We start from the raw sequence: 24,930 nt of genomic DNA, 5'->3' as shown, positions 1-24,930 counted from the left end.
TCTGCAAATTAAAGAGGCAACAAGTCTTGCATCGCTTTTGCCCAAAACCACACACCTTGTAGACCAATCTCACTGTTTCCCTGGACTGGCTTTACTGAGAGACAAACAAGTTCACCTGGAACACTATGGTCAAGAGAAAGGGACATGCTAAAAGCATTTCTGCCTTGAGGAGAGCTCTGTCACTCTGCATGAGCTGTCACTCCACTAGATATTGTCACTGCAGAGTTACCTCCTGCCCTCAGCTCACATCCCAACTTTTGGACCCTGCCATGTGGCTGCTTGGAAGGCTAATTAACAAATGATCTCTAGTGTCCGCTCAGGAGAGAGTTAGAGACAAACTGACAGCCTGGCACAGATCCCAGTTTGATGGTGCCATGACCGAAGAGTTTTCCAGGAGCTTCTTGTTGGAGGCTGGAGTACAACCAAGAGAGCGCAGTGACTGGCCGTGGTGACAGCCATTAGCAGGACGATCCCCAGACCTGGGCAGCCCCCTTGTCCCATCCTGGGATGAAAGCAAAGGCGAGTAGTGCAAGAAGCAGTGTATGCAGTGGCGATGACTGTGGATCCCACATACCCACCACTCTACCGGCCTCTCCAGATCTCAGCAAGTACCAGATCCTGAGGGCTCGGATCTCACTTGGAGACCTGCAAGCCACAAACTATCCCCAGGCCACAGACCTTGTGTGAGCAGCACCAGGCAGGCAGGGCTGCCGGTAACAGCCCAAGCCTGACAAAAACCCAGCCCAGCACATGGGGTGTCTGTGCCCCTGTGTGTCTGCGCCAAGAGATGCTGAAGATCGCCCTGCCCTGTGCATGCTGCTGGGGGAACTAATGCTCCTTGCTCCACCCCTGAATATGTGCTGTGAAGAGGCTCCCACCCTCATCACCAAGCTGGGTTGTGCCGGGGGCTGTGGGACAGGGAAATTCTCCATGGGTATCTCCATCTCTGTGACTCCCTAGAAGAGGAAATGGTGGGGGAAGCCCACCAGCCAAATCTCATTGCAGCTGAACATGGAAGAGGCTTTCCAATTTCACACTTCCATCTAAGACTGCACTTTCCCTAGCAGTGACTGCTCTCCCCAGAGACTTTTTGCACTCACTCATTTCTTTGCTGTGTGTGTGCTCCACAGAGCACAAAAAAAGAAAGAAAACAAAACAAAACAAAAGCCATCTCAGGCTCTCCCTTTTGCCTGAGTCCCAGTTCCCTGCCTTTCTTGTTCCAAAAGAATCAGCTCAAGCAGCCCCTTCACCAGAAGCTGGTAGCTTCTTCACTAAGTGGTGCTTGCCATTAGTGAGAAAACTAGTCCCTGGAAAGGAATTTCTGGTCTTACTAGAGTGGATGCCCAGCGAGATGCATCACATCAAATCTCCATATCATTCTCTCTATCCTATGCCCAACGCCAAAGCCACCAGGCAGCCCATTTTCTACTGTCCTTCTCCCCATGCTTTGAGACCACCTCACATCCTTCAGACAACGTTACCTCCCTAACCAAATCCTCAAACACCAACAGTTTCATCTCTGTCTTTAATGGGAATCATTAAACAAAAGGGAACACAGATCCTGTGAGCGGGCTCGTGTCGCTTGCAGCCGTATCCGTGTGCTGTGGTATCGGAGCTGCCGACACCCTTTGGAATAAAAACCAAACCAGGGAAGCTCCCTGGGGGCCAGCAGCTCCAGGCGAACATCGTGGGGTGGGAGGTGCTGGAGTGCCACTGCAGTCCCATGCGCGTGCTTCAGGTGCTCCTGAGTGTACGTGTCTGTGCGGGCAGACGTTTCAGTGCGTGCCAAAGAGTATCTGGTCAGAAAGGTGAGTGAGCAGACGTGCCCTCGGAGGGACTTTGGGATCCAAACAGCCTGTTGTTCCCTAGAGCTCGGGGGTCTGAGTGGGAGCCAGGGGGGCTCGTCCTTTGCAGAGAGGGTGGGGGAAGCTCCGGAGGTGTCCAGAGGCTGCAGAAGGAAAGCAGTGGAGGGGGAAGGAAAATGGGGGGTGGGGAGAAGAGAGAGACAAAGAAAGAAAGCACCGTTATTATCACATGAATAACTCCTGTCTTCCAAACTCTTCCAACACACAAACCACATGGAGCCCACCATTACCTTTCCTTCTCCCCTCTCCCCTGAAATCAGCATGCAAAACTGTGCAATTCCTCTGCACACGGTAAATCAGTAAATGAGGTTACCCACCTACATGAGGCAACAAAAACAAAGCTCTCCAAAGCACATCCTCTGATACCAGTGAAACAAAGCCAGGGCAACTTTAGTTTTGCTCAAGAAGCAGCTGTAAAACAGTTCCTACTCACTCAGATACTGAGACGCAGGCCAAGAAGCACCCATCCGCCTCACCCACCAAACAGAAGCCAGCCCACAGATGCAACTGCATGGAACTAAGTAGCAGCAGCTCTGCACATTGCAAGCATTGCAAAGCAACAGGCCAGGGCAAATGTGACATGTAAGGGGGAAAAGGCAGGTGGCTTTTGGTTGTTTGAAGATGCTAATGAGAAATAAAGCTTAGTTTGCAAGGGAGCACTGAGCTATATATGCAGCAGTACGCTGTTACAGCGGGTTTTGAACAGAACCCCTGAACCTGTCTCTTTCAAACAGGCAAGTTACTGAAATATCTGTCCTCTTCAGAAAGAACGTGCTCATCAGTAGGACAGCACAGTCTGTCTTATTCATAAGCAGTCTATAAACTCTTTCAAGAGCTAGGTAAGTAGAGTAGGTCAATACATCTCACGGGAAAATTTCATGTGAAACAACCTCAAGATGCACCAGAGGGGGTTTAGGTTGGCCATCAGGAAGAATTTATTTGGGGAGAGGGTGATCAAGCATTGGAACAGGCTGCTCAGGGAACTGGTGGAGTCCCCATCTGTGGAGGTATTTGAGAGACACGTGGACATGGCACTAAGGGACATGGCTTAGTGAGGGGGCTTGGTAGGTCAGGTCAATGCTTGGACTTGATGATCTCGTAGGTCTTTTCCAACCTAGATGATTTTGTGATGTTCACAGCACTGTGGCACAGCAAGGTGGCTATTGCAATGGTGATACGGAAGGTGGTATGCAGAAGCACTTCCACAAGGGGAATTTAGAGAGCCAAGAGGTAATTACCCAGGCTGGAAGCTGCTGGGGAGCCGGATGAGAGCTCAAAACAGGGGAAAGCCCCGTGGGGAGCTCTGACTGCTGGGATCGTGGCTATAGCGTCCTTCAAACAATGACACTGCAGGGAATATCCCTGTTTACTATTAATGTTTTCACCACTTCTACAGCATATGTTATGAAAGTGCTTTCCCTTGGCCACGACAAGCCCGCTCAGATAATCTGTTGGGCTGTGGTTAGTGCCTGGCCAGGAGAGGACCGCAGCTCCTCTCCGTCGCTAAGTTTTGCTGTTTGTGTTTTGCACTCAAGTCCACGGAGTGGAATAGAGTTCTGATGGAACTCTAGAGTTCTGATGGATTCATGGAATAGAGTTCTGATGTGACAACTCTTGGTGTGCTGCTGGGATGTTGATGCGATTTGGATACGATAGATAAATAAATAAATAGCGGCATTCCTTGCCTCCTTCCCTCCACTCTATTATTATTATTATTAGCATTTGGAATTTTGGTTTATACTGAGCTTAATCAACCAGGAGAACTCTGCCAATGACCTGAGAATGGACATCCCTGTGCTGAGAAGACAACATCCAAGCAAAGCATACGAAGTGACTTTACCCCCTTTTACGACACTAACTGCACTTATTTTTGATCGCGTCCACTCAACAGAAATGCCTGACAGCTAAGAAGATGGCTGTCTCATAAATGATTCATGTCCCTGCCTCTCCAAGTAAGGACTGAAAAAGTTGCAAGTTCCTATCACCAGCAGTCTACCAGGGACTGTCACATTAATAGAACTTCGCAGCTAGCAAACAAGTGAAGATTTTATTTTTCTCCTCTCTGCCTTCTGCCTTTTTTTTTTTTTTTTTTTTAATAAAGATAAATTAAGCAAAGCTCTATCTCATTTTTTATCCAATTTGAGGAAAGCCAGACACGGTTGTTCCTTTCCTGGCCAGTTCTGCCATATCCCAGATTTCAATTCTGGAGGCATGGAAGCAGTACAGGAACAAGAATGTGACTCGACTCATGGCAGAATTGTACAAAACCAGGAAGATCTTGCAGTCCCACTGCTTCCAAAAACTATATTCAACTTCCTTGCTGCCATGCAGATGGGGCTTCATGCAATGGTCTCTTCTAGGACAGAAATCCCAAACCTGGGCTTAGTGTCTGACAACTGGAGGTCAGAAAGCCGCTCTTATTCGGCGGCAGCAGGAATGCACATTTGGAGGCTGCAGCTGGCGTGCAGCAGCTGGCTAAAAGTAGCTCAGCACGGAATTTATCTCTCGGCCATTTGGATCTGAATTTCAAGCACAAGCCACCCTGCCATCTATTTCTGTTCACCTACGTTGCTCCTCTGCTCCAACATCCCCCAGGCCTGGGGATTTTCCCCTCTGCAGAGTAAGGAGCTGGCATTTTGGAGGAGAGCATCTTATTCCCACTCACCCAAAAGCAGAGTTTGGGGCATGTTAAAACAATGCTTAGCCTGCCAGCCCCCCAGGCTGATTGCAGACCTTGAACAAGGATGCACAGTGCTCCCCACTATCAACCCACGGTGAGCCCTGGAGGTGGTTTAACCTATGCCAGGTTGTCTGCTGTTCCATCTGCAGATACCCTCCTGAGTTCAACACTGGAGCGTCTCCAGGCTCAGCAGGCTGAGTCTGTGCTGTCCCTGTGGGCAACCCATGTACCTCCTGCCTGCTTGGACACCATTACAGTGCCTCTGCCTCCCTGGGGAGATGGACAAACGACAGGGCAGGGAAGAGCTTCCTATGGCCAGGTTATCGGCCCTTCCACCCCACTGTGCAACTGATGCCTGGAATAAAGCCTTTACCCTCCTCTTGCTTAAAATCACACAGATCAAGGACAACTCCTGGGGTTCTCGGCGGCAGCCAGTGAAAAATGCTGCAGAGCACAGCAGACCTCACAGCAGCGTCACAGACCTTCCTGGTGCCATTAAGACCAAAGTAGGTGCACCTGGCAATCAAGGGGTGTATTTTGGGTGATTTCCTTGGAGAATAAGAGGGATGTGTGGTGGGTGTTCATACCTGCTTGTACACTTGCCTCCATGTCAGCAGAGAAGCGTCCTGTGCTGGTGGCCACCAGCCCTTAATCTGCTCTGGGGTCTGCCAAACCCCAGCCCCTGGGGACCCCAGGAGAGCCATGGGGTCTGCCCCTGGGGACCCCAGGAGAGCCACCTGCACTCCTCCCCAGCTCTGCGCAGGAGCAAGCCCGTGGCAAGCAGAGGCGAGAGGCCGGGGAACGACTCGCTGCCGCCGGCGGGTACTTACGCAGGGATGCCACATGGGGTGACGCGTGCCCGTGCCGGGTGCGCCCTCACTTCATATACTCCCCTTCGCTCACATAGTCCATAAAAGACCCCGGCAACTCAGCAAAATCTTCCAAGACAAGACTGGTGGAGTCCTCACCCAGCAGGTCACTCTCGGGCCGGGAGGCCCGGGGGCGCGGAGCTGGTGGTGGCGGTGGTGGTGGAGGCTGCGGAGGGGCCTCGGAGGCACCAGCGGGTCCGTGGGCAGGCGGCGGTGTTGGTGGCAGCTCCTCGGCCTCCTCTGGCTCCCCCTCGGAGGAAGCCGGCCCCAGGACGTGGTAGAGGCTGGGCAAGCGGATGTCGAAGCGGAGGCCGAACTTGGCGAAGAGCTTCTCGTTGAGGGAGTAGAGCTTCTCCGAGATGTCGTAGCCCAGGTGGGAGGAGAAGAGGCGGGCGACGTAGCGGTCCTTCCTCAGCAGGAGGTACAGCCGCCGCCTCGGCCAGGTCACGTAGCTGCAGTCGGTCTCGGCTGTCAGCGTGACCTGCAGGGCAGGGAGGGAGCGGAGTGAGCCCCAGCACCCCCATGGTGAAGGACCCCAGCCCTCCTCGGGGGTGGTGGGGCTGGAGAGCCACGTCAGATACATCCTCACCCACTGCTGATTTCCTCTCCCCAGGGAAACAGTTCCAGTCGGTTTTAGAGAACATTTGTTTTGCTTTGGGTTTTGCCAACAGGATTACAGCCATTTATTCTGCTAGCTGTAAGATCAGGCTAACAATAATAAATATTTATATACACAACACAAGGCTGTATATGGCAATAAATATAACAATAAAACAAACACACAAAGGGTCAAATGCTCCTGGGCTAAAGAAGAACATCCGAGTGTAACGGAGACACCGGCATGCGAACAAGTGTCGGAACAGAAATATCCTGGGGGCTCCCTTTCACTCTATACCCAGGGGTCTCCTTGGCCAGCCACCATGGCAGAGGGCCACAGGGAAGCTGAACACAGCTTGGCTGCAAGTGCGTGTCCTTGGGATTGATATCCAACACCGCTGCCATGCAAGCAGCTGCTGTAGGAAAGAAATACAGGAGCTAAAACATGAGAACTTCCCCAGGCCAAGGTAAGCGGGATTACGGGTCACAGGGAAACCACAACGAGCAGAATGTCCTTTTCCTAACCAACTTCTGGTGCAGCAATCGAAACCCTCTGCTTCCCGCATGGGACTAGGTGAGCTGTGATCACAGCAGCTGTCTCCTCACCAGGGCAGCAGGACGGGATTCACCCACGAACACCTCCAGCATCATCAGAGCTCCTGGGGGAAAGTGCCAGCTGTGAAACCCAACTCCTGCGGGCACTGGGAGCCAGCAGCTCGGTGGGCCAGAGCAGAAAGCATGAGGAAACCAGCTCTCCTCGGGGAGTGAGTCAAGCTTCTGCCACTTTTCAGTGGGCCCAGAACTGAAACTGCTCAATCCAGGCAGCTGTGAGGAAAGACCTGGACAAGAAAAGCCTTCCATACCTTCCTCCAGCAAAGCCCCAGAATCAAATGTCCATTTTTTTTTTTTTTCACCCAGATGATTGTGATGCTGGGGATAAGGTTGAGATGAGCCACAGAGTCTTATTGACTACCTGGATAAGAGTGACTAGTGGGCCAAACAGCTGCCAAAGGCAGCACGCCACCATGGCCAGCCGTGGGTGTCAAGAGAAAAGTCCTGCCAGGAATACAGACCTGTCAAAGTCTCACCTGCTGAATGCTGGTTTCACACAGCCCGATACTTCTTCATGCTCCTCAGACAAGGTTTTAGGCATTTTTGGCACACTGCTGCAGCCTTTCCCCACCTAGGACAGCACCTCCCCATCCCAGTGCCTGGCACAACTGACCTCCCCAACTGGAAAAATCTCTCAGAGCAGGAGCTCCCCAGCTATCTCACACACCACAGATAAGGATGCTCAGGAGCTCTGGGAACATTCAGCTCCACAGAAATTAGCTCAGAGAGCAATACAGATGTCTTCTCAGGTTGCACGCCATCCAGCTGACTGCTTCCCACACTAGAGGGAGAATTTCCCCTCAAGAAACACTAGGTATCATTCTCCCTGCTCAGCTCTTGCACAAATACCATCCAGCAGCCAGCAACAATCTGCTGCTGGGTTAAATTCTGGTGCAGAACATGAGATGCCCTCACCTCTATCTGTTGTTGCCCTCACCTACCCCATTGCCCCAGCCTGATACCTCAAGTTCTGCAGCCCTGTGCCACTGTCACACAGCCAGCCACTGACTGCCACTGTTACTCTCGCAAGGCCGTGATCAGTGTTGGAGGCAGAGCTTTCAGGACCAGCCATCATGAGCCCCCTCACACAGTACGCAGGCCAAATTCAGAGCCAAAGGAAGCAGATTTGGGGAGCTGCCCTGGCTTAGCCAAGTCTGAACTCGGCTGTTCTTGTAAGAAGGCATCACCATTCCCTCACGGCTGTCCCACGCTCCCAAGGGATTAGAGAAGTCCCTCCCTGTACGCCCTAACTGGCCCACTCAGGACTGACATCCTGATAGGGATCAGCCTGTTCTGGCTTGTGAGTTAGAGGCAGAGAGATGTGGGCTTGAGTAATCTCCTCCAGAAGGAAAGCCAAGCAAATACGGTGGTGTTGACAGCAAGAGCAAAACCCTCTTGGTTGCTGCAAATAAGAATTGGTCTGGCCTCTCAGCAAGGGATTCCTGTGCTCAGAAAGGACCATATTCAGGCGTGAATTGGCCTATCTGCTTCTCCACCCCAAACGCATCACCATCAGAAAGGGGATATTTATGGATTTACATCACTGCCGCGATTTGCCACCCTGTTGTAGGGAGGCACAGCCAGCCAGCAGCACGTTGGGGTGAGCGTGTTGGTGTCAGGGGCTTACCTGGAAAGTCCCTTCCTCGGAGGGTCGCAGTGATTCCCACTCTGGAGAGTCCAGGAACTGGTAGGGGAAGACGTAGTGGAGGAACTGCCCGTCCTGGCTCACTCGGACCCTGCAGAGAGAACGGGAGAGATACGCAGGCTTAGACCACAGAGCAGGCACCCCATGAACATGATCCCACCACGTGCAGGAGCCAGGCCCACCAGCAAGGAGAGGCTTTCTCCCTGCCCCACACACATCCCAAGTCCCCTCTGGGACAGCTGAAAATGCTCTGGTCTGTGGGGCCGTACCCCTTTGCTCCATGGAAATGAGATTCACTGCCCGTACTCTGCCTGTTTTTGTTGCTTGCTACACAGGTGCAATGCTTGGTCCTAAACCAGGACTTCTCAGCCTGCAAGGCTGCTGCTTTTCAAGTACTTCTCAGCCTGACTGGGGCTCTTTTCACTTGCATTTTCCTCCTTTCCTCAGAGCTGCACGAGGGCAATCCCCACCTCTAGGCTGGGATGCCGCAGAACCCTTCCCCAAAATCCCACTGCACGTCACACCGCAAGCCCATAGTTTGCTGCACATTATCATTCGACCTCTCTTGGCCTCTTTGCCTTCTAAGCATGACCTTCCCCTATTTTTTGCTACAACCACCTAACAATGCCAAGATCGAACCCCCACCCAGCCCCACTGCATAACAGGGAGGAACCGCAGAGCCCCGGGCAGAGGCAGGGCACACTGAGGCTCTATTCTTAGCTCTGTGCCACCACATCACTGCGAGGTTTGGGGCCTCTTTCCTCCTGTCACCACGTTCCCCTGTTGCACGATGCTCACAGGCAATTCCAGCTTTCAGGAGGCACAGGGCTCGGGTCACTGGTGACACCCAGACACCTAAATGTGCTGCCTGGACAGGTCAGGGACTGCAAGACTTGGTGATTCAGGCATGTCCTGCCCTCCCAAGCCCACCTTCCCTTGCTATTGCTCAGCTCAAGAGCAACAAAGCTCTGCAGCGTCAGCAAGGGCCTCACAAGGAAACAGAGCGGGTACCAAGAAATGCAAATCCAATCCCATCTCCATGGACTTTATTTGCAGATCTGGTGCACTTCAGCGCAGGCTGCTCAGCACGGGGGTTTGGCAAAAGGAAAGGCACATAAAGGAAACAGATGTACCCAATTTCCTACATGTACCCAATTTCCTCTCAGCACTTTGCCATTCAGCACCGGTCAGTGTTCCCAGGATACTCTTAACACATCCCCAAAAAAAGGACTAAGACCAAAAAAGCAAGGACAACTTTTCTTCTCCACGCACACCTCACCTCCCACCAGAGAGGACGGCCCACTGCAATAAACCCTGAGCTCCAGGTGATGCTGGGCTCGTCTTCCCAAAGGAAAATCCTTGCGAGACACTCACAGCTCAGCACTGCTCCCACTTGCAGGTCTCTTTCCCTTCCCACTCTCACTTGACATTAACACCACGGGCCTGACAGCAGCTGGGAAGCTAGCATCACTATTTTCTGCATTTGGATTTTGCAAACTGGGTAAGAGGTGTGCTTATAGAGGCACGCCACAGGCTCTCAGGTGAACAAATGCCAGTACTTCATCAGTGCTTCATTCGATAATCAGAAAGAATCAAAAGGATGTGACTTGCAGACAGTCAGCTGCAACCATCCCCAGGTCCCTGTGGTCCTCCTCGATGGCCTGGAAGAAGGAACAGCATGAAAGCATAAGAGCACAAGGAAGGTACGAAGCCTGATGAGGCGGTGTCCAGCTGAGGGGTGTACTCACTCTTGGATGAAATGACCCTCACAGTGAAAAAATTCAGAGCCCTGAGGGTGCAGGTGTTGGGAACAGGAAGCAGAGCCTCTCCCGTAGCACTGCTGGCCAGGGTGAGCAGGTTAGGGGAAAAAAAAAAAAAAAAAAAGCCAAACCCCAAAAGCAAATTAAAAACAAACAACAAAATCAACAGACAGATGCATACTGCAGAGCCCTTTCAGAGGAAGGGAAGGATCACCACCCTAATTTCTGCAGAGGGGCAAAACCACAAGCAGCAGCCACAGCACTTTGCTGCCAGAGATTGTTCAGAAACGGGAGGGCCCTTACCTGCCAGAGAGCAGCAGCGAGAGGCGGTCAATGGGCGTCTTGCCCTCCACCGCGTAGTTCTGGTCTCGGGCTAGTGGCTGCACTTGCTCCTCACAGCACTTGACGATTTCCCTGTAGACCTCCAGGGGCACCTGCAAGGGCAGGTACATGGTCTTGTAGAGAAGGTCAAACTCTTCGGGGACGGTGTCTTTGCGGAGCCGGTAAGCCAGGTGAGCCATCTGCAGCAGGCAGACGAGGACGAGCAGCATGTTCCAGACGAAGACGTCCAGCCCGCAGGCGCTCAGCCAGCCCCACAGGGCATAGCAGAAGTAGCCTGGGGCCAGGAGGCCGAAGATGTAGAGGGACCCAAAGATGCCGCTGCCCCCCATGTAGCCCAGGAGGACGATGCAGCTGGCCAGCTGGTAGGCTGCTCCCTCCATGTGCTCCTTCCAGGCATCGCACGCCGGAGGCTGGAGGACAGCCTGGTCCCAAGAGGGGCTGCTGGCGCTCATCCTGCCCCGCTGCCCACCCGGCGTTAAAAAACTATTGTCATACGCAAAGAAGTCTGAAACCAGAGCTGCTGGGAGGCTGTTCCTCCTCCTCCTCAGCGCCAGCGGGTCCCGCGGCAGCACGCTTCAGAGCAACATGCTAAAGCACTGCCGGGCGTTTTTGCGCCTAGAAAATCCCCAAAGCGTTCATTTTTCCTCCTCGTGGCTCACAGATCAGGCCAGCCCCCTCCCTAGCCGCACCAGAGGGAAACGGAGCTGGCAACCAGGAGGCCGAAAGAGTTCAGTCGAAGAGAAAGCAGAGGCCATTAGCTGGAATACTCCGGGACCGGACGGAGATCTGGTTGCACTGCCCCTCTCGCCAGCCCTCTGGCAGTGAAAATAGAGCCCGTGAGAGAGCTGCGGGGAGGGGAGCGTAGGGCGCCCGGGTTGGATTCGGTATGTCTATCTCTTGGCAGCCGCGAGGAGAGGGACCCCAGAGGGATAACCATGTTTGGAATTGAAATCCAAGGAGCAAAAGCAGCGAGGGGGAACGGAGAGCAGGCACGCACCCGCCACTTAACATAACTCAGGCACCCAGATAAGCCGGGCAGCGCGAGGAGAGGGAAAACAACCAGCTTTATCGCTGCAAACTCCAGCCGCACGCGGGGCTCAGCGCTGCTCTGCACTCCTGCAAGGGAGTGACAGCCACGCAGCACAAAAAAAAAGGAGAAAGGTCGTCTTTAGCTGTATCTATCATGAAGAGGAGACCGTCCTGCCTAGAAGTTTTGGAGCGTAACGCTGGGAAGCGTGCTCTGCGGGAACATCCCAGCTGAGGGAGGACTCTCACCCCACAGATAACAGGCTCTCAAGCTGCATTTTCATCTCATACATGGCAGGAAGGATGCTTTTGAGCAGGTCTCCTGTTTTCATCCCCACTAAAGTAATGCAGATGCTGGCAGAAGGTAAGCTCCTGGGGAAACATCGTCTCCCAGAGTAATTATTTACCGTCGTTCATAACTCCCCTGGGGCTTCATTCACCACCAAGAGGAAACAAACCCTTTCTGCTCAGGTGGCTCAGGACACAGGTAGGAGGAAGCAGTTACATTTCAGGCATTGACGCAACCGGCACGGTCAGTCAACAGTATGAAGTCAGCTCGCATGGGTCAGTGGAGTAGAGATTGGGTTTCAGGGGTGGTTGTGTTTCAGGACGAGCTCGCAGCTGCCCTGCCTAACATGCCATTCTCATTGGCACCCTGCACTTAAAGACACACAATCAGTTCTTCCACCCATAGCGCTCTGGAATAATGTTATCGAGTGGGTGAGGCTCAAGCAATGCTTTCATCGTGGTCTTGGACAGTACAATTTATCCCCACAATGCCTAGTCCACACACAACATGGAGCACTACTACGCCTAAGAGCAGCAAAGCTTAATCAGTTGCCATGTGTCACGGAAATACCACCAATTAAGCTTTGCACATGGGTAAGTACAATCCACCCAGAAATATGCTTCTGTTAAGGGTGAAGTGAAACAGGAAAAACTGTCTCCAGTGGTCCCTTATTTAAGAGGAGGGATAAATCCTACTGGCTGAGGCAGAACAAGGCGAGAGGCATGGAGAAGTGAAAAACTTCTTTCTCTTGGCCCTTCTGCAGAGAGGCAAGAACGATCTAAGAGCCAAAACACTACAGCACAAGTATTGGGAGCCAAGTTCTGATTTTCCTACCATTGTCATGTACTTGCTAGGTAGTCCCAATAACAACTCATTTATCCTTAGGTCTCTGCAAAATCAGTATTAAACGGGGCACACTTTCCAAGACAGGCTGACATTTGATAAAAGAGTGTTGGGATATCAAGATTGGGAACACTTAAAGAAAGATACATAAGATGTTTGAGACAAAAATGAACTGCTGTGAATAGCAACGCTGAACTACATTAGAAGAAGCATTTTGAGAAGCAAAGTTGTAATAAAATTACCACCAGACCAGTTTCACAGCCCAGCCTCAGGACAGTTTGATAAACACCTTCCCATTCTTCCTTTGCTTTCTGGTATTTCCCATTCCTGCGTGTAGCTCCAGGTCATAACTTTTGCCTTTGGTACTACCAAAAAACTCGTGCAGCAACATCAAAGAAAGCAACAACAACAACAAATTACTAGTTTCACTCCTCAGCTGGGTAAATTCTTGCGCTAGGAGACAGTCTGGAACACAAAATTAACAATTCCTCGGGACAAAAAGTGTTTCCCCTGCCATCTTCCAGAACACGTCTTTCCTAGAAGAGAACAGCAATGTCAGTGCAGCTTTTAGCATATCCCGGAGTGGGGCTTCCTTCACAGCACTGGCACTTTCAGTCGGGGTCAAGCATGTGCCCTGTGACTCTTGATACTAGCACTACAACTCTCACCATTTAAAGCCCGTACCACTGAGGATGCAGAGCGGAGAGCCCCAAACAGCAGCATGCAGGAGCACCTATGCTGCTGGAGTTGCTTCAAGCATGTCTCTGAGCGCTGCTGGAGGTGTCCAGTGAGAAGGGACTGCTCAGGGGCAGGAGCTGTCACACTGCTGAAGAACTCCTGGAGCACCTTCGGATGACCTTGGCAGCTGCCCAGCCGCTGTGGCAGGATTAGAAAGATCAGCAAGTTGCTCATTAGCAAGGAGACCAAAGAAAGGATCTGCAGCCAGGTGGCATACACCTGGCCGGGGAGGCACACCAGGCAGTTTACAGCATATAAAGAGGCTCTGCATGATCTACTAACAACTACTAGGTATGCTGAATAATTCCTTCACTGGGGAAGGCAGACAGAGCTTTAACCCTGCAGCAATAACAGCACAAAGCCCTCATTATAAACTATAAAATCTTCCTGCTGGGGCTGAACGCAGTGATGGAGCGAGAACAGCACAGCTTTTTAAAAGGTAGAGCCCTGAGCACCCTGTAGAGATTAGGTCTTTTCAGGCCCACTTCTTTTTTTTTTTTTTTTTTTGGTAGAAAGATTTGTGAAATGGTTAAACCACCAAGTCTCTAGTCTTACCTTCTCCCTTGAGAGCACAGTGGCCACGCAGACCATCTTCGCAGCCTGTCCAGTTTTCCATCCAGCGAGAGTTCAAAGAGCCGCCTTAGTTTTCTGAGGAGACATTCTGTTTTCATGCCTTGCCTAGAATTAGAATACATGCCTTCCCATCTAGGGATGCTGGGGTTCATCTGAGTTGAGCGTACTTAAGTCGATCCTGACTCCAGGAGAAAAGCTAAACAAAAAATAAAAGGGGGACACCAAGCCCAAAGCCATTTGGAATCAGGAGAGCAAAGACACATGAAATACTTGAGCAGCATTAAAACTCTTTGCTTGAAGAAGGCATGTAGGCATGACGACAAAACGAGTCTGTGAAGACAAATAGACATCAATCTTTTCAGCTCTGAAATTGGCAGCGTGCAAACATTTATTTTGCTGATTACCCACATCTAATGAACTCATCCAGCAGCACTGAACATTCAGTCACACGTGATGATGCAACTCAGGTGCAGCCTGCACTATTTTTGGCAAGTAGAACTGTACTTGGCATTACCCTCTATCCTTGAGAGCAGCTCCGTATTGAGAGATTATCAGTACCGCAGCTACATGACTGGTTATTTTTCTCAGGATGCCTACAGGTTCACTGCTGATCCGACAAACCAAAAACAAGTTCAATCACCTGCACTGAGGACCTTGCTGGCTTAAAGTCAGAGCGGGCATAACTAAACATGTCCTTTTTGATTTATTACATAATGCATTACTGACATCAGATTGCCAAACTTATCTACGCAGTAATAAAACCTGTAGCTCCAGAACATCCACCTGGTGTTTCAAGTCACATTGGATTTACAGCGCTGGTCCAGACAAGCTCATGGTAAATTGCAAGTGGAAAAAGATGCGTACTGAGTTTAGTTGAACTAGTACTCTACAGTTTAGTCACATTTCCTGCTACTGCTGCATTTTGTGTCCTTGTAGTAACTGAACACCCTGTGCAAAACAGGGTCTGGCATCAGCCCCCCATGCAGGCCTTGAATCCACCCCGTAGGATTCCAGTATCTTTCCAGTACTGGTTACACACTGGTATTGCAGCATCCTACTCATCATTTTCTTTCCAAAAAAAAATTCAAAAACATCTACCATGCATCTACCTTCATGGAGATACAGGTGTCCCTAGAATTTGTTTATGGAACCCTTTTTTCCCCCCTTTTTCTGAGTCATATTTAAATAGCACTGCGTTCTCCCCTGCCTGGATCTTTACTCTGTGCCATCATTTCTAGACAAGGTGTGCAACTCCAGAACTGGTGCTCATCCACCTTAGAACAATGAGTGCCAAGAGGAGCACTAGGTCCTGCTCCCAAGCCAGCTACAGTGCCACAGGAGACTTTAACACTTTTTGCCAGAGCTACACCTGTGTCCTTTCTCTTAGGCTGAGAGCCAACACGGGCACAACTCCTATCTGAGGAAAGTAAGCAAGCAACGCAGAGCTAAGTTTAACAGCCCAGCTTGTCCCCTGCAAGCATTTTCAAGTACATTTTCCCAGACTTCAGGAGCTTTGTGAAGCACCCTAGGAAGCAGAGCATGAACTCCTTTCACACAAATTTTAAGTGTCACATACTAACATTCACAGCCTCGTCACTGCTAGCTCAGATTATGGGATCCCCAACAGGCAGAGAAAAGATCACTGTTGTACCCATCCCTTCCCAGTGCTATGTCGCCCAGGTAAGGAAAGAGCCAGAGAACTAAAACCCACATGCACCTTAGCACAAGACCAACCCAACAAGAACTAGGCATAAACAGCCCCTCTTATTTCAGGCAAGTGATCTGTATGCATATCTGCAGTCCTCTGCTTCCCTTCCCTCAGGGAACTATTAGCTCAAGAACTTGAGATGGATATAGGAAGTTTTTAGTTCTTCATTATAAAGAATGACACTTGAATCCTACAGTAAAGCAATTCTAGTAACACAGCTTTAACTTCTGAGTAAGAGAAAGCAAATTCAGTTTTGACTGTAAGGAAAGTTGCTTTCCTGAGACTGGTTGTGTTTGTACAAATATAGCTAGACGCAAGCAGACTACAAGCAGCACTACAAGCTTCAGCACGACTTTGCTGAAAGCAGTAACGTAAGTGTGTTGTTAGCATGATTTCTCATTTTGCATCAGAGGGAAAACCCACTGAAGACCCATCTGTTCATCCACAAAACAGAAGAAATTCAAGTTCTCATTTCAATTAAAGCTTTTCTCATTCTCCCCATTACGACAGCACACTGTTTTGAATGACCATTGTCACTTTTTATTCAAAAAGAAACAGAAGTCAGGAACACTGGTCATTTTAGACTTTAAATAAGAGGGGGAAAATAAACTTTTTCTATAGCAGCAATGAAGAGCTAATAGTGGAAAAGCTGCAGATGTGTACACCATGACTAGTCTACAATTAAAGACTCTTATAAATAGATACTTTGTTCATATTTGTCCTTTGAAGTAACTTGCAGAAATAGTTTATTTTTCAGCCTTCCAGTCCACCAGTCACACAACAGGCATCATCTGGAAGAGAGCAGAAAGAAATTTGTAAAACACAGATTTCCACTGGATATTAAGGGACAGTTGAAGTCTCTAGTCACTAATGAGTGTTGTATACAAACAGCCCTTGTCTGCTCTTAAACTGGTTTCCTGAACTTCTTTCTGAACTCCAGGAATATATCACGGTTAAGGATGTACCCTTCTAATGAGGATGAAACAAAAAAAAGATTTTCCTCCCTCCTTTGTTTGACTTTTGTATTTGAGGGGACAGGGGGACAATGTCCTGCCATTCGAAATCTGAATTGAAGTTTAGATCTGTTGAAAGAGAACGGAGGCAGAGAGGCAGAACCACCAGCCTCACAAGGACAGCAGCAGTCAATGAAGTTTACTTTGTTTTCCCTCTCTTAGTGAAGACTTGTCCTTTGTCAACTCAGACAGTACTCTGCACTTTCCAGTGGCACCAACTGAGATGCCAGAGCACTTCTGACGTAGAGATCAAGTAACGAGAATGTTCCTGAAGGCTATACTCACCACACTCACAGTCCTGCTCATCTCACTCATATCTTGAAGCCCAGAGCTCTCATACACTCTTTGTGGGCTTCAATTAGGTGTCCACAATTTTCTTCCCCCTTCTCAATGATGCTGCAAAAGAAAACATTTTCTTGCTGAACCTTGGAAATCTTTATCTCACTACTATATTAGTCAAACCTGCAGAGCTGACAAGCTGTTGGGCACAAACAAGAAACCCTATTAGGCTCCAGAGATCTTTCTGACTGTCCTGTCCAGGGTAGCATTGTTTTGGAAAATATAATGCTATTGCAAAAAGCTGCCCAAGCGTGCAGTGGTGCGCTTAAACTCCGATGAGATATGTAACAATTTCCTAAACAGACCAATGCTATACTGGGCAACTCTAGGCTGGAATTTTGTTATAAAACACAAGGCTGTCGCCTCACTTTATCGAGTATGCTCAGCGTGACAAGAAAGAAAGTTTCAAATTATTCAGTAAAGAAAAAATAAAATTTCTATAATACAAGACAGATAGAGCCTAGCTTGACCAGTAAATAACCAGTAAATTTAGGCCAGCTTTAGGCAGTATTTAGGGATTCTGATACACACACACAAAAAAAAAAAAAGAAGGCATTACCACAAACAGTAACTTTCGGTATTACTCATCCATCCAAGTGTCTAATACATTATCAAATAGCGGTAAAAGCCTATCATCATTGGTGTACAGCATACACCACAAAAAAACAGTTCAGACTTGCTTTCTGGTGACTTGCAGAGCATTCCTGGCCTCAGGGCTGGGGGTTGCACCACCCCGCAGAGTCCAGGTCACGGATCTGGTCAACCCCCATCTACCAGACACAGTACGCTATTTTTACTGACAAAGAGAGAAATTAGTCAGTTGTGAGTAACTAAGATGTCTAAATTACATTTTAGTTACGAAAATGTAACTAAAACTTCTTCTTCTCCCAGTATTTTAGCTTTGTTACAGATGAAATTGCACCACAATCGCCCAGGGTAACTCCATTCGCTGCGTGACTTTTATCCTACCACCCTTTTCTCAGATGGCCACGGACACACCTTTAATTTGTCACGTAACTAGAATCACATGCCTAACTTTGGCAAAAACACCCTGTTGGTATTATTCCATCTGCTGAAAGGCACTCCTACAACCTTTCAGGTTAAAAAAATAAAATAAAAACAGTTTGAAAGTCTCCAGACTAATTTACCATTTCAGACAAGGGACCAGTGTTTTGGGGTACATTTCATGATACCACATAGCGATAATGGCTAAGCCTATAGATATAAATGCAGTCAAATGCGTCATTGGCAATGTCTGCACCTCTGTGAGGACTGCAAGCAAACAGAAAGCATTGCTTTATTAGAAAAGCAGTGTTCAGAAGGAGGTAATAGAAGCATTACTAGGCTCTGGTACACTGTTTCAGCCAACCAACAGCAGCGAAGGCTTCTTAGGAGCTTTAAAATCTCCTCTGGGAGCCTGCCTTTAGGTCGAGCCACTAAACGTGAACCTCCTTACTCCCAGCGATGCCATGAGGCGCCCCCCCCCCGCCCCCCGCCTGCACACCCCGGGCTGCCCGAGGGGAAGCCCCACAGCCCGGGGGGCACTCACCAGGCGTCCCTCGCCTTCTTGGTGTCGGGGCAGGCACAGCAGGGCTTCAGCGGCTGCTTCTGCCCCTTCGCCTCCCCGCCGCCCTTGGGCTCGCAGCTGGCGGCCGCAACCGACGACATGGCGGCACCCGCGCGGCCTGGGTGGGGAAGGGAGGGGGGGGAGGGAGGGGAGAGGGAAAACGGGGCGTCAGCAACCGAGCCGAGGAGAGCCCAGCCGAGCCGGGACGAGTCTCCCGCTGCCGGTACCGGTCTCCGGTGCCCGGGAAGCAAACGGAGAGGCGCGGAGCGTGCCTCGGTTCCGGGTGAGGCCCCGCGGCTGGGCGGGCGGCCCGCGGCCCGCCGGGAGTTGTAGTGTGGCGGGCGCCATGGCGCCGCCCCGCCGCTGGGCAGAGCCGGGTCGCTGCGGCGGCCCTAAGGCACATAAAGTACTATCTGCTCCAACGAAACGCAGAGAAAACGAAGGAATATACGCTAGGGGCTTAATCGGTTCGGTCAGATAAAAGGTGGAGAAGCGTCCTGCCCTGTAAGGGGCATGAAATAGCAAGCACCCCCTTTGTTTTCAGGATCCCTGGGCCAGGGAGAGCGTAGCTTTGTTATTTTCCCTATCTGCTTTTTCAATAAGCCAGAAGTGAGATTAGTCTCTGCTGAGAAATTTTGCTCTTCTGTTTCTCTGGATCACTGAGGTGAATGCCAACACCACTGACTTGATGCCGTAATGAGTAAATGACAGGAGAGGATTCTTCTTGGATCCCATCCCCATCATTCGTACAAAGAGATGAGAAATACAATTTAGCTCTTTCCAGAGGCCCAAAGCCCCTCATTTTCATCACATGCACAGCTGAGGCTTCCTGTTTTCACTATCAAGGCATCTCTGTGGCACCCTGTCAATGCATCTCCTGGAAATAGAGGCTCCTAAGGGGGCTGGCTGCCGATGCACTGCCATCCTACCTCTGAAATGGTGCCCGGTGAAACTCACTCACCTAATCAGCCACCTGCTTAATTCCCCATCAGTCTCAGCTCTGTGGCCTGTCCCCAACTATCCCTTTTTCACTAATAAGGCCGTCTAGGCTGACCCATTCCCACACAGCCTCCGGGTTCAGCACACGTGCACTGTGAGGCCGTGCACTTGGGCATGATCTATGGTGACTAGGATATGCTTTTCCCAAATACATGCAAACATGCTGCAAGGTGGAGCTGAAACTCCTATTTAAAGGTTGCATCAACTGTCTCAACCAGTGTCTTGCTATTGCTTTGTGTGTGTTCATTTAACATATTAAGCATGTTTTCCTTTCAAATTAACTAGTTTTGTCTTTTCTTTCTAGAGCTTTATCTACTGGCTGCTATCCAAAGGCCTGTAGTTGGTGGTAGCAACACAAACTGAAGGAAAGTGTGTGGTAAAAACCTCAAAGAGATTTTTCAAAGTCTGCAAGTGAACAGTGTCTCTTACTCAAAAACATCTTCCCCCCCAAAAAAACACATTTCATACTCTAGCTGGAGGTACATAATACCAAGGGTAGTGGGATTACCATTACATAACGTGAAACACAGTCAACACATGTTCATACTGCTTACACCAACCTGGAGTACAGTGCAGAGGGGAGATCACAGCCTTATCTCTGCTGACATTACACTGTATATAAGCATGGATGGTTAACAGTGCTTTTTGTTATCCATTTGTCCTCTGCCTGCTGACAGTAGCAGGCAAATTGTACTAAGGAGTATGTGTCAGAATGAAGAAATTCATCAGCAAGTCAAAAAGGAATGGTTGAGGGCAGTCTACTGAGCTGAGACTGCTGGAAAATTGTCAGATCCAGTACCCAGGAGGTAATTCCAATGAGGTTCAGTGAAAATCTCTGAGGCTTTGAAAGAGGTAATGAAAAAAAGAGGTTCCTCAATCTACCATATTTTTTGGCAGCCTAGTGCCACACGTGGGATTAAAAGGAATACAGATAGCACTCAACGTTTACAGCTCTGGGTTTAGAGGAGTAATTGGTGAACTGGGGGAGATTGCTCAGTTTCCATGGGGATATAAATTATTTTCCCTGTATGGACTTTTATCAGAATTAAAGAACATGTAGTCACAACACATAACATGTGAGCCTCACAGAAGCACTGCAGTCTATGTATGTACAGCTTCTTTTACCTTCAGCCTCAGACAACTGAAAAAATGGTTGTCTAAAAAAAAAAGTAGCTGTCTGTTAGAGAGATTCAAGTGGGCAGACTTTTCAAGGAACCTCAAAAATATATTTATGTTCATTATTATGTAGGGTAAGCCCCTATTCAATATCAGTTGAAAGCAGCAGCCTGGGGTAGTCTGGGGTTTTCCAGATTTCTCACACTTCTGATATACATGACATAAAGATGAATTTAGATGTGGAAAATCTGTGTGGTGAAACAGAGCTGAAGGTATTTTGGTATCTTCCCCATAGTGTCTATTCTAGGAACCATTAACCCTTTACCACTTTGAGAGAAAAAAAAAAAAAAAAAAAAAAAAGCCTGTTTAACATTGATCTAGAGAAATATTTTTGTCTTTGACTTAGTGTAAACATAAGACAGCTACTGCCTCAGCAGCCCAGTCAGCCATACAGTGTTTCTGATTGTCAAATAAGTTGTCTATATTTTTGTCAAATAAGTTGTCTATATTTTTGGTCAACACTTAAATACACATGCTGTGAAAAAAAGGACTTCAAACGTCCGAGCAAAATGACTTGTCAGGGCCCACCTGCTTCTCATATTAACTGCCTAGGTACAGGATAGAACCTCTCTTTTTGATCATAGTTGCAGATCTGCAACAGCCACACGCCATCTGCTCAGCAGTGTGACCTGAGTGAGAACAAAGGATAGAAGGACCTTTGCTCTGGTCTTGTACAATGGAAGAGGCTCTAAGGTGATTAATTACAGCCCCTCTAAGTTTCGAACTCCATCTTTAGGTGAAGGTAACTGATTCTCTAAACCTGGGCTAAAATCACCTCAAAATGTGATGCACCAGCCCCTTCCCAGGCTGAAAGGCAAATCCCAGTGTTCCAGGACTACGGCATGAATTCTGTATGCATGGATTCTGTCTGACAGCACTGCACTGTCCCCTGAGATCATCATGGAAGGCTGTATGGAGAGAGCCTCCTTCCATACTGGAGAGCATGTCCTTAAAGAAACCGGAGTAGAACCAAGATTACTTTGAAGGCATTTCTCTCAGTGTGAATGCCCTATGAGTTTAGTACTGCAGCAGGTTGTCCCTTGCCAGAAATTCAGCCAAATCTTCCGAGTGTCAAAGGCTGGAGGTGGATGGCAGTTTGCAAGATTACAGTCGCTTTCAACTTCAGACGCAGAACAGAACTGCTGCCTCCCACATCCCCAAGATTATGGGGTCTCATGCAAGGACCAGGGCTCTGAGGCCCATCCCTCCACAGTGAAGAAAATGGTGACCCTTTTACAACAAAAGGCAGAGCAGAAACTTTTGTCCTGATCAAAATTTGCAGCAGAACTAACTTCAAGCATTGCCACCACTGCTTCTGCTAAGAAACCGACATTTTTATAGAACAGGTTAGACTTTGTTTCCAGCAGTGATTGACCTTTCCATCGAAATCTGGATGTTGGTATAGAAGAAAATAATAATAATAATAATAATAATAAAATAGTATTTTGTATTTTTTATAAAGAATTTCAATGTCTTTCTTACAATTTTCCTGTAAATCTCTCCCCATTTCGTGCTAAGGTTATCACTTCATGTTATGCCTCTTCTTTTAACTTCCCACTGTAGGAATATCCAGCCCCATTAGTAAAGATTATGAACGTGCCTTACAACACTCTAAAAGCCAGATCAGCACATTCAGTATGCAATCACCCTAGCAACATAACAAAAGAAGGAAGCTGGAATTTTGTGTTGTGACACAAAATAACTTGCGCATGCGTTGGAGGCAAGGGTAACTGGGGCTGTGACAACACAGCAGCTTTTTCGCAGTGCACACGTGCTGCAGCTGATGCTGGATGCACATTTCCAGCACAGCCAGCTTGCTTCGGTGCTTGCTGGGTCAGCTGCCCCCCTTCCTGCAGGGAATACCAAAGAAAATCCAAGCCCTCTGGAATCCAACCCCACTGCGCAGGCTGGTGGGAAGGAAGGGTCAGGCGCTTGCACACAGATGGCTGCATGTCCTACCAACACAACATGGGAGCAGGGCTGAAGAAGACAAGTGTGTGTCACCTGAGAATTTGTATGCTCAGCAACTGAGAAAATCCTAAGCTGTATGTGGAAAATAACATCACTAATATTCAATGAATCTGCAAAGGACTGTCTATCTGTGCTCATTAAATTCTCATTTTTCAGTTAAAAAACAGCAAAAAATGTCCAAATTTAAAAACATTTAGGCGTTAACAAGATATACACTAATCACCCAGGAGGAAGTCTTGCTATCCTCAGATATTTTCTCCGCTACAGAGTTAACCAAAGCAGCTGCGTATATAGATATTCCCAAACAGGAAACCTCTTTCATTCTCACTTCTCATGACTTGAAAGAGTAAGACTTTTAAACTTCTGCATCACCCATATAGAAATCACCAGAACTGATCTGAATGTGACCGCTGAGCCACCATAAATACAGCACCCCATGCATGCACGGATGATCTCCGATTAGTCACCCCACAGAGAGCAAATGCTCCCTAAGGTCTGTGCTTATGCACTACAGGAAGTCTCGCTGAGAACCCACGTCCACCGTGTATTGAAGAAAAATGACCCCTGTAAAATACTGCATAATACCAGCTTCTCTTGATCAGTTTGCTGCAAACCAGGCTGTGCTACTGAACAACTCCGACGAATGGTGTTCAGCTGTTGATCTGCTGAGAAGCAGTGATACAGGAGGTTCACTTCTTGTCTATTGCACACATTACAGTCATCCCTTTTTCCCCTTAGCATTGCTGCTGTTAACAATTTTATTCTGCCTGGTGCAGTGTCGTTTTGATGTCAGTGTCAGTAGCAAACCTTGCTTGTTTGAGTCTATTGAAGTCTCTCTTGATCGTGTTTTATGAAATGTGAGCTCCGCTATAGCAAATAATTTAACAATCACAACAAATCATGGAAGCTAAATGGAAGCCTGGAAGAAATACTTAGTATTTCCAAATATATGAGTCTTTCCATTTTTGAGATGTCACTGACTGTGGCTGCAAGCTGCTTGTCAAGAGCAGGTAGCTTTATATATCTTCTAAGTCCATTTAGACTCCCCACAGCTCTTATTTGATGGGCAAAGGTACAAAACAATGTAGAAAATGGAGTCACTCTTAAGCCATTGCTTTCACATCAGTGGGCAAGCTAGATTTCAACTTCAAATACCTAATTCTCCTGCAGTTGATTTCTTCTGCTTTTCTTCTTGTTGACCCAGCAGAACCTTTGAGTTTAATGAGTGTTACTGGTACCTTCTGAAGAATATCTTTAAAAACCTCATTCCCACCAAAAATCATTTGGACTTGACTACCGAGTCCAAGTACCAAGTGTCTACGGGGTTGGTACTTATTCTGTGTAACAAATACTAAATTTTACTCTGGACTGGTGCATCATTAGTTTCAACTACTCCAGTCCCTTATTCAAATCTCAGAATGGGTTCTTCTGGGTCATCCAAACACTTACTTATGGTCAAAGTGGGGATGTTTTCAGATCAACATGCTAAAGGACGAGTTCCTATCATGCTGTCACAGTTGACGTATCAAGACAATGGCAATGTGCTCTAGATCCTGTACTGTGTTCTGTTTCGTTTCCACCATTTGAGACTGGGAAGTGAAGTGGTAAGGACTATGTGGGTGCAGGCAATGACAGAGGGGCAAGATATGAGAACTTACAAGACCAGACAAAGCACAGGCATTGCTTTCTTTAACAAAGGAAGTGATACTTAGGCATCCTTCCCCGACAGGGGGAAGGGCCCTTTAAAGGGCTCCATTCCGCACCCCTTCCAATCCCAGCTTATTTCTTGCTGTGACCGAGGTGTTCTGCAACTGCTGTCTTACCCGTATTTCTGATAGTCTTTCCCTGGGCCCTTGGATGTGTGTTGGCCCTCAGCTTAACTCAGTCCCGTGGGTTGCAACTGAAGGATAATAAGTAAATATTTTTGAAATAAAGATGATTAAGATCGTATTCCACTAATTGTTTGAGAAGAAATAAGAATGTGATGTATGGAATAATTACACTGTATTTATAATTACAAGCTGCAATGCATATACGTAGCACATCTGGCCAGCAATGTAATTTCCATTAAGAGACTGACTAAGACTCACAGAAAATCAAGAGTCCCTGGGGCTCCCTTCACATCAGGTCTTTATGCAAACACAAACACTCACTTCCTGGAAAAAAATTCCAATTATTAGAAGCCAGACTTGACCAGGCACTTTGACAAACAATAGGAGGAAAAGCAAGGAGAGCTGGCTGAAATGCTGTGAATGTTAACAAGATACTCCATTGTATAGTTTTTGATCCATCAGATAAATATAAACTGCCTGTCCCGC

General features: G+C 48.4%; 2 protein-coding genes across 3 annotated transcripts; both read right to left on the bottom strand.

Annotated features, from left to right (window-relative positions):
- Positions 1–1,508: 1,508 nt before the first annotated feature.
- Positions 1,509–11,484, bottom strand: POPDC2 (popeye domain containing 2). 2 transcript variants are annotated; one of them, XM_035314774.1, is made up of 4 exons: positions 10,332–11,484; positions 8,251–8,359; positions 5,514–5,895; positions 1,509–1,948 (listed from the first exon to the last, which is right to left on the bottom strand). In XM_035314774.1, the coding sequence occupies exons 1-4, from the start codon at positions 10,820–10,822 to the stop codon at positions 1,866–1,868; spliced, it is 1,065 nt and encodes a 354-aa protein (XP_035170665.1). In that variant the 5' UTR covers positions 10,823–11,484; the 3' UTR covers positions 1,509–1,865. The 2 variants fall into 2 exon arrangements, with proteins under 2 accessions (XP_035170665.1, XP_035170664.1); XM_035314773.1 differs by having other exon boundaries at positions 5,376–5,895; positions 10,332–11,472.
- A 4,580-nt stretch (positions 11,485–16,064) lies between these two features.
- Positions 16,065–18,758, bottom strand: LOC118160229 (cytochrome c oxidase copper chaperone). Its single transcript, XM_035314777.1, has 3 exons — positions 18,449–18,758; positions 16,846–16,956; positions 16,065–16,338 (listed from the first exon to the last, which is right to left on the bottom strand). The coding sequence occupies exons 1-2, from the start codon at positions 18,565–18,567 to the stop codon at positions 16,872–16,874; spliced, it is 204 nt and encodes a 67-aa protein (XP_035170668.1). The 5' UTR covers positions 18,568–18,758; the 3' UTR covers positions 16,065–16,338; positions 16,846–16,871.
- Positions 18,759–24,930: the final 6,172 nt, after the last annotated feature.

The sequence above is a fragment of the Oxyura jamaicensis genome, chromosome 1 (assembly GCF_011077185.1).
Source record: "Oxyura jamaicensis isolate SHBP4307 breed ruddy duck chromosome 1, BPBGC_Ojam_1.0, whole genome shotgun sequence".
Classification (NCBI taxonomy): Eukaryota; Metazoa; Chordata; class Aves; order Anseriformes; family Anatidae; genus Oxyura; species Oxyura jamaicensis.
Note: the sequence above shows the minus strand (reverse complement) of the source record. Positions and strands in the feature narration are given on the sequence as shown.